The 12657-nt window shown below is 41.7% G+C and overlaps 1 protein-coding gene and 1 pseudogene across 2 annotated transcripts in view; both read right to left on the bottom strand.

The window, feature by feature from the left end:
* Window positions 1–4558: 4558 nt before the first annotated feature.
* The window catches only part of LOC149453404 (uncharacterized), a 30877-nt pseudogene continuing 22778 nt past the window's right edge, over window positions 4559–12657 (bottom strand). The window contains exon 10 of the transcript XR_016314703.1: window positions 4559–6135. The product of XR_016314703.1 is annotated as an uncharacterized LOC149453404 (transcript). The remainder of the gene's footprint in view (window positions 6136–12657) is intronic.
* On the bottom strand, window positions 6320–11451 carry LOC149453405 (uncharacterized). The gene is made up of 6 exons (XM_089688555.1): window positions 11229–11451; window positions 11027–11112; window positions 10785–10926; window positions 10325–10531; window positions 10104–10245; window positions 6320–6452 (listed from the first exon to the last, which is right to left on the bottom strand). Coding segments are annotated over exons 1-5 (522 nt in total). The 5' UTR covers window positions 11314–11451; the 3' UTR covers window positions 6320–6452; window positions 10104–10243.

Consider the following 12657-nt stretch of genomic DNA (forward strand, 5'->3'; position numbering starts at 1 on the left):
TCAAACGCTTGTAAACGCGTGTAAACACGGCTAACCGCGTTTTGTAACTGTTCCATATCCAGATGCTGTCCAGAGCCTTTTTTCATCATCAGAAATGCATGCAAAGAATTTTCCATGTATTCAAATGGACCCGGTACACCAGCGCAGTCATTTCCAGGTTTTGCGTGAAGGTGAAGGACAAAATGGTAGAACGCGCCGCATTATGCTCATGATGGGATCCATAGTGAGTACAACCAGAAAAGACAGATCATCCCAACACATACTGCTCTCTCTGCTTCTGCTCTCTCTATTTCTCTCAAAATGTCCGAATTAGTTAATTTTTTACTATTTTTCAGTGCATTCTGGGCATTTTGGAAGGTCTCCTGAGGTTATCTTTAAAAAACGCGTCTAAACGCAAACACGCATAAATGCGGTATGCCAACGTGGCTAAACTGACAGTTTTTGACCACTTCCCGTCCAACCGCTGTATATAAACGGCAGGACAGTGGCAGTGCAGGGGCGTGTTGCCGTTCATAAACTGTGCCCGCCAGTTTGGATTGTGCGCACTACCTGGGAGCGCTCGGCACTGCGATCCAGTGCTCCGGACACAGCGGAACACCAATCGCCGTACGGAACCTCTGTGTGAGGTCCCAATCACGTGATCACTGATTGGCCAGTCAGTGATCACATGAATAGTAGTAAGCAAGATATCACTTCTGACATCATTGCTTACTACGTGTGAAATGTGTGAATGATCACAGAGATCACATGGTATAGGGCTATTCACAACAGCATTGTACCATGTGACAAGTTGTGACCAATCATAGCTCACACAGTGTCTTGGAAATTCGCCTTCAACGAATTTCTTCTTACCGTGAGTGTCCACAGTTGGATGCGCAGTAATCCCCCATAAAGCTGTGCAAACTTTGCTTACCGTGACTGCAGCTAAACTCCACGATACCTGCGCCTCCAACTGGTTTAGCTCTGTTGAGATGTGGGGAAAATGGAGCTCCCGTTACCCAGGAATGATCACACGACACTCTCAAGTTGCAGTTGGAATTCACTCTGAGACTGGCTCCAACCCCAGCCTCCTGTTTTATTACAAGCACACACACGCCCCCCCACATGAGAGTCAGGTCAATCCCCTCCCACAGAACAATGTATGGGGAGTGTCTATACACAGAATGTACATCCTGATTGGAGCGTAGCCTTTCCTCTTATCTATGCTGGAAGCCAGTTGAACCAGTCTTCCCCTCCCCCTGGTGGGCTCTCTGTGGAGAGCGAACTTCCCATCCCTTACATGCTATCAGCTCCTAGTAGTATGTACATTCTCTGTACAAGCGTCCCTTAGATTAAACAGTGCCAGTCTGTATCTGAATGGACCCGATACGATCTTTATTAAAACACATCCATCCAGATACAGTTCAGGTCGGTAGTGGTTTGTAAGATATACATGAGCCTACACGCGGAGTTCGCACTGCCCGGCGCCTGGCTATACGAAGTCCATGTGGTACTATGCTGCTGATATGTGGATACAGGCCCGCGGCCTACCGCCAGCGGCATTCGCATCGAATGCCGTGGTGGTATACACGCTGGTCTATAAGCGCAGATCCGCCATCTTATCCATTACCGAGCTGAGTAGTGTAATATATACATTGTAAATGCGTATGGCCCAATTGCAGCCTTCAGAGCTTTAATTAAACCACACGAGAGACATATGAATAACACTAATATATGACACATTTAAAGTTCAACCTGTAATTTCCATGACAACAGTAGTTCTCAATGGCTGCAAGAATGCAGTCAGAGAGAAGGAGAAATGATTGCTTTTACAGCCTCAGTTCAAAAAATCAGTTTAAAAAAAAAATCGCCATCACCCCCCACAAGTAGTACAGTGTCACCATGGTGACACTGTACTGCTAGGGTGATGGAATGTAAAAAAAAACATAAATAATAATATATAAAAAACGTAAAAAATTTTTTTTTTAAATTATAATTTTTGGTTATAAACTAATTTGGGTTATTTATTTTTTACTAAAAAGATAACTGAATAAATTTTGGCCAAGATTTATGATGAAAGATTATTTATCTGCAAAATGTTATAAAAAACACTTTTTTCAAAAGTTTTGGACTTTTTCATTTATATAGCATAAAAAAATAAAAATCCCCAGTGGTGAATAAATACCACCAAAATAGTTTTATCTGTCTCAAAAAAATGCTAAAATATTCATATGAGTACAGTGTTGCATGACCACGCAATTGTCATTCAAAGTGTGATAGCGCTGAAAGCTGAAAATTGGCCTGGGTAGGAAGGGGGTGAAAGTGTCCGGACATGAAGTAGTTAACCTACGTTTTTCAGCAGTCAGTTTCCATCGTTCAGAAGAGTTTTCCAAACAGTACAGTCTTCCATTGATTGATAGTCCATGATTTTTGGGTGTTGCACCACTCTCTCCTCTTCTGAGCCTTAATATCGGTCACTTTTGTTTCAGCAATTGCAGCTCGCCCGTGAATATTTTGCTGATAGAGTTCCCTCTGCACAGGTTTTGTGGACACGGTCTTTGGAAGACTGGAATGGAGTCATTTTCTTATTCCGGGTCACAATCCTGGCCAACTTCTTTTTGTCTCTTACGGTCAGCTGACCGTGTTTTTGTGCTTATGATCATCAGATGACGTTTTCCCCGAAACTGTATACGCCGTCATAACCTTTGATACTGGACCTCGCCACACGGCAAACAAATTGGCAACTTCAGTCACAGAAGCACCAGCTAAGCGGCGCCAACAATTTGCCCTCTTTGAAGCTCAGTAAGTTCTGACATGACTCCGCATTACTAACAGTCAATGATGAAAGTGAGGCTTCCCAACTGTTAGCTAAGTGTCTCATCACACAGCGGAAGCAAAAGAACGTTACATCACTTTCCGCTTTTACCACCAAACACGTTGTCATGTTCGCACCTTCAAATCATAGAGTTTCTATTTTTTGGTCCAACCCCTGAATATATTGGTACTGTAAATAGAATACATTATTATTTTGTATTTCAATATTGATCATCTATTGCCCTTATTTTTGACAGTCATTGCAGCGAATACTGGCTTGCGCTTAGACCCCGCGCCATCCGCCAGGAGGATCTGCTTGTACATTTCCAGCTGACCATTCATGAACCTCTCTACCCCTACAACCAGTGTCCTCCAATCCTTATCTCAGAGAATGACAAGATTAAAGGGATCGATCTTTCCAAATGGTAAGGTATCTAACATATATTTTGACTAAGGAATTTATCCTCAGTGGACAGTGTACCGTCCCATTATACTGAGAATAAAAATCTGTAAATAAAATACAACCTCCAGAGGTATTCTTATTTCATTATTCCATTCCACTTACTGTGGGTCTGGGGGGTGGTCCCAGGAGGTTGTCTGGGGGGATGCTTGGGGGATTTTTTTTCGGGGGGGGGGGGTTCCTGGGGGCAGGGCTGCTGTTAGAAACCAAGTTGCCCCATACAGCCAACTGACAGGGCCCCCTTAAAAAAAAACAAAAACAGTTTTCTGTTTCAGTTATGAACACAGTGAGTGATCAGTACTGATCACTCATTGTGTTCATTCAGGAAAGGAAGGGGCTGGTTAATGTGACATATTTATCAGACCGTTCCCCCACTCTCCATCCTGAAGGATCCTATTGGGTGCCTGAAGCTGGAAGGAGAGAAGGGGAGCTGCACTGTGGGGGCCCAGGCAGCTGGGTGAATCAAATGTGCACAGGAAGGGTTATCGGCATGGCAGGAAACTACTGGAACTGATCCCCTGTATGGCTGTCTCTGCAGCAGCTGAAAACCATCGGGAGGGGGAGGAGAAGAATCCAGCTTTCAGATGCTGCAGAGAGCCATACAGAGGATCATTTCCAATAATTTCCCCCCCCCCCCCCTTTATGCCGATCACCCTCTCTGCCCACATCCAATTTACCCAGCTGCCTGGGCCCCCCCGGCTAGCCTGGGCCCCATACAGAAGGATTGGTGGTATCCCTTTATCCATGGCCCTGCCTGGGGGGTTGTTTTGGAGGGTCAGTGCGGGTGCTGCGGCTACACACCGGGACGGATCGGGTACCTTCTTGGGGTTGCATCTTGGCAGTGCCTACTTTGGGAGGGTTACTTGTGTGGGTGGGTGATCGTATGGTTGGGAGTGGTTTCTGGATCTTTGATGCAATGTGTTTTTAGTTTGTATGGTTCATAGACATTTCATAAATAACAGTTTGAGGAAAGCCTCTTTGGTGTGTAGCCTACTTTCTTTTTCTTTTGGTTTTTCTTAAATTTCCTTAGGCGACACCCTACCAGGTGTATCTGGTGGCACCTCCTTATAATTCTGGTGGACTCCCCGGCCTCTTTCAATTTTTGCACGGTATTCTTATTCCATACACAGTAACCTTTTTTCTTTTTTTTTTTGGAAAGCAACTTTTTAATAAATGTGAAAAGTTATGTTTCAAAAAATATAAAAAATACAAATCAGATAATGGATACAATACATCAAATAACTTTGGATAACAGTGTCTGCATTCTCATGGCACATGCTGTATATCATCATTGCACAGACATGCTTCCTTCCACCTCATTTATTGGGAATGGAGATATCAGATTATATTCCTGTGAAGAATGGAGTGAAGGGATGGACTCTGCTCAAACCGACTCCAGGAGTCCAATGTTGAGGAACGGCCTTAGCCGCCTCTCTGGCCCAAGGCAATTCCTCAACATTGGACTCCTGGGAAAATTAGAAATATGATGAGTGGTTGCCAGTTGCAGTGTTGCACCGCATCCCTATACAACCCCTGGGGTCGGTTGAGTGGCATCCATTACTTCACTTGTATTGGCTGACACTAGAATCGTGCGGACTCATGCTCGCCTCTTCAGACTTGCCGGTGTTGGTGATCCTTTTCCTTCCATCCATAGCTTGGTGCGGCGCCATAGGGTATACTTCACTGTGAAGACTGGAGTTTTATATATCATATGGCCCACAATTATTATTATTATTATTATACAGGATTTATGGCACCAACAGTTTGCTCAGCGCTTTACAATATAAAGTGAGACAATACAGCAACAATACAGTTCAATACAAGAGGGTGGAGGGCCCTGCTCCTAGGAGCTTGCAATCTTAAAAGGAGGGGCTAGTGGTACAAAAGGTAATAACTGTGGGGGATGGACTGGTAGGAGGAATAGAAGATTCCATTATTAGCTGAAGGCAGGATAGGCTTCCCTGAAGAGATAGGTTATTAGAGATTGCCTAACAGTGAGCAGAGTAGGCGATCGTCAGATCGATTGTGGTAGAGAGTTCCAGAGGATGAGGGAGGCTCGGGAGAAGTCCTGGAGACGAGCATGGGAGGAGGAGACAAGAGAGCTAGAGAAGGTCGTGGGAAGAGCGGAGAGGACGGTTTGGGTGATATTTGGAGACAAGATTGGAGATGTAATTTGGAGCGGAGTTATAAATGGCTTTATATGTTATTGTTAATGTTTTGAATTTTATTCGTGGGCCTGTGTGGCTTTTCTGGTATATAAGAAGTTTTGCTCTCTCATTGAAGCATTTCCAGCACTTGGATCAGGAAAAAGGATGCTCCCCTGTGTGGATTCTCTGGTGTCTAAGAAGTTTTTCTTTTACGATGAAACATTTCCCACATTCTGAACAGGAAAAAGGACGCTCACCTGTGTGAATTCTCTGGTGTCTAAGAAGGCCGCCTTTCTCTGTGAAACATTTCCCACACTCTGAACAGGAAAACGGACGCTCACCTGTGTGTGTTCTGTGATGTACAAGAAGGCCTCCTTTCTGACTGAAACTTTTCCCGCACTCTGAACAGGAAAAAGGACGCTCATGTGTGTGAATTCTTTGGTGTCTAAGAAGGCCTCCTCTCTCTGTGAAACATTTCCCGCACTCAGAACATGCAAAAGGACGCTCACCTTTGTGAATTCTCTGATGTATAAAAAAATCTCCTTTGTGAGTGAAACATTTCCCGCACTCTGAGCAGGAAAAAGGACGCTCACCTCTGTGAATTCTCTGATGTATAAGGAGGATTCCTTTCTGAGTGAAACACTTCCCACACTCTGAACAGGAGAAAGGACGCTCACCCGTGTGACTTCTCTGGTGTATAAAAAGTTTTCCTTTATTAGTGAAACATTTCCCACACTCCAAACAGGAAGAAGGATGTTGATGTGTGTGAATTCTCTGGTGCCTAAGAAGTGCTCTGTTGTCAGTGAAAGATTTCCCACACTCCAAACATAACAATGAATTGTCTACTGTATAAACTCCTTCATGGTACAAAGGAGACTCCTCGGGATTAGATGGATCCATTGATTTCTTCAAATGATATGGTCTATGATGTATATGTTGGCTAAAGGAATTTGCTCTTGGAGAAATTTGTTCTGTCCTGTTATCTTGTTCATAATCTGGAAATAAAATAAGATCTCCCTCTGAGGTATTCATACTCCGTACACAGAGTCCATCTGCTGGAAAACAAGGTTTAGAAAAGTGATTAAATGGACGGTGAAGCGCTAATCATGTTAAATACTAAATGTAAAATAATACTAGAGTATGACAACAAAACTATTACCCACAACAAATGAGAAATATACAGTGCAATAATCAGTGCAATTTATACACACAGTGCTCTGATCCTCGTGGATCTAATCAGGTGTAACTTAGGTGAAATACACAGGATAACCTGTTTCAAATATAGTGAATCCCTTTTTCCTAATGGAAAAAAAATCAAACCTCCCCCTGCCCCTAAAAGGGACTTAAAGTGGTTAATAAGTGACCCCTTAAGTGTGTGTGTTTAACCAATTCAATACCGTGCAATTTTACACCTTTCTGCCCAGGCCAGTTTTCAGGTTTCAGCGCTCTCACATTTTGAATGACAATTGCGCGGTCATACAACATTGTACCCAAACTAAAATTTTATCATTTTCTTCACACAACTAGAGCTTTCTTTTGGTGGTATTTTATCACCGCTGGGGTTTTTTATTTTTTGCTAAATTAACAAAAATGACCAAAAGTTTTGAAAAAAACACACCTTTTTCTTTGTTTCTGTTAAAAAAGTTTGCAAATAAATAATTGTTCTTCATAAATTTAGGCCGAGATGTATTCTACTACATGTCTTTGGTGAAAATAACCCAAATTAGGATGTATTTTTTAGTTTGTAGGAAAGTTATAGAGTTCACAAACTATGGTATAGATCTGAATATTGATCAATCCTGAAGTACTGACAGTCAATCTAATTTCTTGAGGTCCAAGAATGTCAGAACAGTACAGATATCCCCCAAATGACCCCTTTTTGCAGAGTAGACAGTCCGACGTACTTCATAAGAAGCATGGCGAGTTTTTTGAATTGTATTTTTTTGGTCATAATTTTTCGGAAGATGAAAAAATTTAAAAAATTAGTTTCACTATTTTTTTTTTACATATTGTCACCAGTGCAGTACAGCGTCATCATATAACTGGCATGGACGTGATCAGGGACACTGACTGGTGACAGTATGAAAAAAAAATTTATAAATACATTTTTTTTATTATTCTTTATTAAATTTTTTTTCTTTTTTTTAAGATTTTTTTTTTCATATTTCGCTATGACCAAAGTAGTACAATGTTACCATAGTAACATTGTACTATTTTGGGGAAGTGATCAGTATTTTTTTTTTTTTTTTTTTACACAATTTGCTTATAGCAAAGAATTATTTTGCTATAAGCAAGCATTTACCTGAATGACATCGATTCATTCAGGGGTTTTTTTTTGTGCTTAGCTGTGATTTGGCCACAGCTAATCACATGACATGTGCATGTGATTAGCTGTGACCATTCACAGCTAGACACTAGTATACAATGGATGGCATGAATGAAGCCATCCATTATAAACAACTGTCATGTGACCTGCTGTGATTGGTCACAGCAGGTCACATGGTACCGGCAACTGGGGCCGATACTCAGATCTGTCATCGGCTGTGTCCGAGGTACACGGCCGGTGACAGATCGCACCGCCGCGCGGCTCTGCAGGAGCGCAGTCTGCGCATGTGCGGGAGGACGCCATATGGCATCCACCCAGAACGCTGATGACATTTGCCGGCCGCCATTCGGCCATAGGGCAGGCGGCAAATGGTTAAAGACCACAGCTATATGATATTGGACATTTTTTGTTTTTCATATTTATAATTCATATAAGTGTATAAGTGTTTGCTGGACTTTTGTTTGTTATTAGTTTACCAATAATTGGCACTTTACACGTTTATTGTTGTTTTTTTTCCACTCTTAAGGGGTCACTTATTAACCACTTTAAGTCCCTTTTAGGGGCAGGGGGAGGTTTGATTTTTTTTCCATTAGGAAAAAGGGATTCACTATATTTGAAACAGGTTATCCTGTGTATTTCACCTAAGTTACACCTGATTAGATCCATGAGGATCAGAGCACTGTGTGTATAAATTGCACTGATTATTGCACTGTATATTTCTCATTTGTTGTGGGTAATAGTTTTGTTGTCATACTCTAGTATTATTTTACATTTAGTATTTAACATGATTAGCGCTTCACCGTCCATTTAATCAGTGTTACTTCACCTATTAAGGCCAGGTCAGGTGATAGCAGCTTTATATCTGTAGGGACATCCATATAAGCGCAGAAGGACTTATTGATTATTAAAGTTTAGAAAAGTGTGATAATAATTCTTCAAGTCTTGTATTCAACAGTCTCATATATTGATGTAACTTTAAACAACTTCACAGACTTCTTAAATTGGATTGGAAGCAATCATAAAAAATATATGAAAACCACATACTGTATACCCAACATACCCAAACCACACCAGGTAACAGATTTTGTGTATTGATGACATTGTTGCTGTGAGAACAGAAATAGACCTTTAATCATCTCATATTATAGTAAGATGATAGTGAAGGACCTTTCATATGATGTCCAGTATCTCCTCCTCATTTGTTGGGAACATGACGTTATAATGAGGAATGGAGATGGACCTTTCATATGATGTCCAGTATCTCCTCCTCATTTGTTGGGAACATGACGTTATATTGAGGAATGGAGATGGTACTTCATATGGTGTCCAGTATCTCCTCCTCATTTGTTGGGAACATGATGTTATATTGAGGAATGGACATGGACCTTTCATATGGTGTACAGCATCTCCTCCTCATTTGTTGGGAACATGATGTTATATTGAGGACTGGAGATGGACCTTTCATATGGTGTCCAGTATCTCCTCCTCATTTGTTGGGAACATGACGTTATATTGAGGAATGGAGATGGACCTTTCATATGGTGTCCAGTATCTCCTCCTCATTTGTTGGGAACATGATGTTATATTGAGGAATGGAGATGGACCTTTCATATGGTGTCCAGTATCTCCTCCTCATTTGTTGGGAACATGACGTTATATTGAGGAATGAAGATGAACTCTTCATATGGTGTACAGAATCTCCTCATTTGTTTGGAACATTGGGCTATATGGAAAACACAAAGATTACAATCTACAACGGAGAACTAGAGATTTGTATACCATACGGCCTGCCATAACTCTACTTGGTTTGAGAGGTAGATACATTGACGATGTTCTTATTGTCAACATTTACAGTTTCTTAACCTTTTCTTAATGGAAGGATGTGAAGTTCTCTGTACACAGAAACAACTCCTCACAAATAAGATGAAAAATGTGTCACAGAAAATGTTTTTCAGCAACTTAGTATTTTATCTAAAAAAGTATAAAGGCTACCAATATTTGTAGGAAACAAACATGGTAGAATGATGCACCAGGGATGTATCTGATTGCCATTTGGGATAGGCAAGAAATAATTTTCTTGTTCAAAAAAGTTCTGCTTTATATGGGATTCTGCCTTCATTTGGATCAACTGTGGGTTTAGGATTTTTTGTGGAGGGTGAATTCCACAGACATTTGTCTTTTTAAACCTATCTTTATTTATACTTCATATTTATAAAATAAAAATGAAATATGTACAGTTTCTGTGCAGTTAAGTGTTTACATGTGCATTTATGTATGTATATTTGTCTTTTTTTTACCCTATGTATATTTATAGTTTATGCTCAGAGAAATAAAATGAAAATGTGAGCTGTTTTTGCATTTAGTGTTCATTACTTACTTGTGTCCATATGTAAAGAAGATTCCTCCTGTTTACTTTTCATAATCATCTCCCCCTCCTCCATAGACTGATGATCTCCACTCACCAACCTCTCTTCTTCTTCCTCTTTAACCTCAACTTTGACGACTTTCAGTTCTTCGCTCTAAACCCCAAAGATGATAGAATAAGTAAAAAAAACCACAAAGTCACATGTAGAATGTAATCTCATAGCTAACATGTACATTTTAGGTCTACATGCTCAGGGGTGGTGTGACCTTCCTGTGTGGAATCCCGAGAATACAGAGGACAGGGACATCTCTCTGGTGGGTTCCCATTACTGGATCCATCTACCTGATGATGGTGAGGAATGGTGTGACCTTCCTGTGTGGAATCCCGGCAATACAGAGGATGGGGACATATCTCTGGTGGGTTCCCATTACTGGATCCATCTGTAGGAAACACACACTGACTGAATCCATTGTTTCTATGTATTTATCAGATGATGGGGGATCTAGGTGGACCCTCCGTACTGCTCTCTCCTTTACAATAAAGTCTCCCCTTACCGGTGATGTGTGGGGCGGCTGATTGTCCATCATGACGTCCTTGTAGAGATCATATTACCTGATAATGTGAAGGTCTACATAACCTCAAACACTAATCTATATACATCAAAAGTTTATATTTTTAGTAATCATTACTCACCTGTGCTAATATTTACAGAAAGTTCCTCCTGATTGATATTTACTATCATTCCAATTTCTTCCATAGAATTCTGATAACCCATCACAGTCATCACCTCTTCTTCCTCTTTGACCTCAACTTTTACATACATCTGATCTTTATGCTAATCCCACAAAAAGAAAAAAAAAGACTTTACTGTGAGGACCAGAAGTCTGAGAGAAGAGTATAATCCCATATACGCAAGAGTCACTTTTGTGTTCTACCTGATGATGGTGAGGGATGGCTGTAGAATCCCAGGAATACAGAGCACAGAGATGTCTCCCTGATGGGTTCCCATTACTGGATCCATCTGTAGGAAACACACACACTGACTGAATCCATTGTTTCTATGTGTTTATCAGATGATGGGGGATCTAGGTGGACCCTCCGTACTGCTCTCTCCTTTACAATATAGTCTCCTCTTACCCGGTAATGTGAGGGGTGGCTGATTGTCCATCATGACGTCCTTGTAGAGGTCCTTGTGTCCTTCTAAATACTCCCACTCCTCCATGGAGAAATAGACAGTGACATCCTGACACCTTATAGGAACCTGACACACACAATGATACAGTCACCATCCAGACACATCCCTTGTCTGTTACTGGAGAATGTCCCAGAATTCCCGGCACTGCTCACTTCTCCTGTCAGCAGATCAATGATCTTCTGGGTGACTTCTAGAATCTTCTTGGCACTGGTTCCCTCTGGTGTCAGGAAGTGAGGTGGAGGCCCTGTGATGGGTGGTGTCCTGTGAAGACGGCTGCTGGGTGGTAATGGATAAGATTTTTTATCCACTACTTTATAATCCTGTGTATAGAGAAAAATTAACAATTATTACTACAGTCATATTTCACAACCAGAGCTTGTGTACCATCACAATGCCCACAATACAGGCATTTGGTCTGATCTTCTCCATACCTTGTTACAGGGAAGACATACTGTCCATTATCTCATAGTGATGAGAGCCAACAATCCCGAGATCTCTGGATGGACGGTTGGATAAATGGCTCTATAATTAGGACGTATCCGGTCTATAAACCAGAGGCTCTGGATGGACGGTTGGGTAAATGGTTCTATATTTAGGACGTATCTGGTCTATAAACCAGAGGCTCTGGATGGACGGTTGGATAAATGGTTCTATATTTAGGACGTATCCGGTCTATAAACCAGAGGCTCTGGATGGACGGTTGGATAAATGGTTCTATATTTTGGACGTATTCCGGTCTATAAACCAGAGGCTCTGGATGGACGTTTGGATAAATGGTTCTATATTAAGGACGTATCCGGTCTATAAACCAGAGGCTCTGGATGGACGTTTGGATAAATATTTCTATATTTAGGACGTATCCGGTCTATAAACCAGAGGCTCCGGATGGACGGTTGGATAAATTATTATTATTATACAGTATTTATATAGCGCCAACAGTTCGCTCAGCGCTGTACATTAGAGTGGGGGACAATACATGACACAGTACAATAACAATACAATGCGATACACGAGGGGTTCGAGGGCCCTGCTCCTTGGAGCTTACAATCTAGGAGGGAGGGGATAGTGGTACGGGAGTAATAGCTGTGGGGGATGGAGTGGTAGGAAGAGTGGAGGAGATCAGAAATTAGCAGAGGGTGGGGTAGGCTTCCCTGAAGAGGTGGGTTTTCCGGGTGCACCTAAAGGAGAGGAGAGTAGGTGATAGTCTGATAGATTGGGGTAGGGAGTTCCATAGGATGGGTGATGCCCTGGAGAAGTCCTGGAGGTGGGCATGGGAGGAGGAGACCAGGGAACTAGAGAGAAGGAGGTCTTGTGAGGAGCGGAGAGTGCGTTATGGGTGGTATTTGGATATTAGGTCGGTGATGTAGTTTG

This window comes from Staurois parvus, unplaced genomic scaffold (assembly GCF_062004578.1).
Source record: "Staurois parvus isolate SC_StPar_1 unplaced genomic scaffold, SC_StPar_1.0 ptg000449l, whole genome shotgun sequence".
In the NCBI taxonomy this organism is placed as follows: domain Eukaryota; kingdom Metazoa; phylum Chordata; class Amphibia; order Anura; family Ranidae; genus Staurois; species Staurois parvus.

Bases quoted from the DNA above. Each gene is read 5' to 3' on its own strand.
- LOC149453405 (XM_089688555.1), bottom strand. From the start codon at position 11,313: ATGGAGGAGTGGGAGTATTTAGAAGGACACAAGGACCTCTACAAGGAC. The intron at 11,113-11,228 runs GTAAGAGGAGAC...TGTTTCCTACAG, and splicing joins GCCACCCCTCACATTACCGG to ATGGATCCAGTAATGGGAAC. The intron at 10,927-11,026 runs GTAGAACACAAA...TTGTGGGATTAG, and splicing joins CCATCCCTCACCATCATCAG to CATAAAGATCAGATGTATGT.